The sequence below is a fragment of the Pteropus alecto genome, unplaced genomic scaffold (assembly GCF_000325575.1).
Source record: "Pteropus alecto unplaced genomic scaffold, ASM32557v1 scaffold1237, whole genome shotgun sequence".
Classification (NCBI taxonomy): Eukaryota; Metazoa; Chordata; class Mammalia; order Chiroptera; family Pteropodidae; genus Pteropus; species Pteropus alecto.
In genome coordinates, this window is record NW_006439228.1 from 3,442 (window position 1) to 5,338 (window position 1,897).

Consider the following 1,897-nt stretch of genomic DNA (forward strand, 5'->3'; position numbering starts at 1 on the left):
TGTTCTTGGCGTTGTCTCTGGAGATGGTGAATCGGCCCTTCACGGAGGCAGCGTAGTATGTGCTGCTGCCATCATACCTAATGTATGAGACCCACTCCAGCCCCTTCCCCGGAACCTGGCGGACCCAGTTCATGGCGTAGCTACTGAAGGTGAATCCAGAGGCTGCACAGGAGAGTCGCAGAGACCCCCCGGGCCGCACCACGTCTCCCCCAGACTCCACCAGCTGCACCTCACACTGGACACCTGTGAACACAGACACGTCAGGGTCAGGAAACTGTCTCACGTCCGTGTTCCTCACTCATTCCCACTCACATACTCAGTGTCCCTTGTTCCCCATCAGTCACCTTGTAAAACAGCGACGAGGAAAACCCAGCTGAGGCCAAACGCCATGGTGCGGTGTGTGTGTTCAGACCAGATCCCGGAATGGGGACACCTGGGAATCGCGGGCTGGGCTCCTGTCCCAGAGCTGCAGGCTTGGGGCTGGGCTGACTTTTATCGGCAGAGGGACCCTATTTGCATGTGTTCTGACTGTATAAGGAGCTCTGGGGTTGGTGACCCACAGAGAGGGCAGAGACCCAGAGCAGGTGTGGGTGTGCTTGGGCACGTGGTGGCAATAAGAACATTTGGTAAACTATGACTTTTATTGTGACATGTGTTACTTAAACACTTAGCACTATCACATTATTTCATTTTACTCATGCACGTAAGTCATGGGATGTGATGTCATTTACCTGCATCACAGGTGAACAAGGCCAAACAGTACCACAGAGAGCTTGGTGGTGTCGAGAGCTCACGTGTGTAAGAGTGAACTCATGTGTCTGGCCCTGTACACTCCCCACTGCACCCCACTGCTCGCCTGGGCCACCTCCAGGACAGAAGGGATGTGCCCAGTGAGGTGCAGGTCTCCATCCTGCATAAACCTCTGTGGGATTTGCTGCCCTCTAGTGCTAACGGAGAGCACGTGCAAGAACCAGGGTCACAGGTGTATTGCAGGCGTCTGTCCCATCTGAGAGTCACTCTCTGTGCCTCTAACTTTCTCTGTCCACTGATAACTGCACTTGGACGGTAGTCGTCTTGCTGTGGTAGAGCTCTGTCAGCCACAGCCACGCCAGGATGACGTGTACAGTTGGAATCACACGCACATACATGATGTGCATGTTACATCCTCAGCATCGTAATTGGAAATGTAGTGTGTGGTGTGACGCGGGCTCGCACGGGTCAGTGTGGACTCTTCTTCCGATAAGTGCATCCAACTTCATATGAGTCTGCGCACCTGCTGAGGGGTGCTGGAGTGTCCTCATTTCCTGGGTGCTACAAAGAAAGCCATTCTCAGCCTGTAGATGTAGAGACCTGAGAGAATGTTTTTCTTCTTACAACACACAGGCACAGTGACAAGCAAGATGCACTAAGTGTATATCAATAAATTCCTTTCAACTTATCAGCTATGTGACATCACAGATGCTGCACCCCGAGGGCTGGATACTCAGATGCCCCAGAAAAATATGGGATCATAATCTGCCTGCCCTTGTGATAGGTTTCCAGAGCGCACAGCCCCAGAAAGAACAAAAGTTCAACTAGAAACAGTTAATCATTCAAAAAGCCAGTGTCTTAAATGTCAGGGAGCACTTCCCCCGGTGAGGGCACAGATGGCCGTGTGTGAACCAGGAAGCGAGACCTCAAGATGCCGAGTCTGTGGTTGTCTTTATCATGGATTCTCTCCCCCAGGACTGTGTGAAGTAAATTCCAGTTGTGTCTCTCAGCCGCTTCATCTCTGTTACTTTTTTATAGCAGCTCACATGGACTATGAAATCGGTACAGAGATATGGGGGTGTTGCTGTAACAGATACATATAACTGGACGTTTCATTGGAACCGGGCTGGGCAAAGATGGGGGAACG

At 51.6% G+C, this 1,897-nt stretch overlaps 1 gene segment (V, D, J or C); it reads right to left on the minus strand.

Moving 5' to 3' along the window:
- Positions 1-462, minus strand: LOC107195986 (the record flags this gene model as incomplete). The annotated part of the segment is given in 2 exon segments: positions 1-243; positions 345-462. Coding segments are annotated over 2 exon segments (289 nt in total), but the record flags the coding sequence as incomplete, so codon positions are not given.
- Positions 463-1,897: the final 1,435 nt, after the last annotated feature.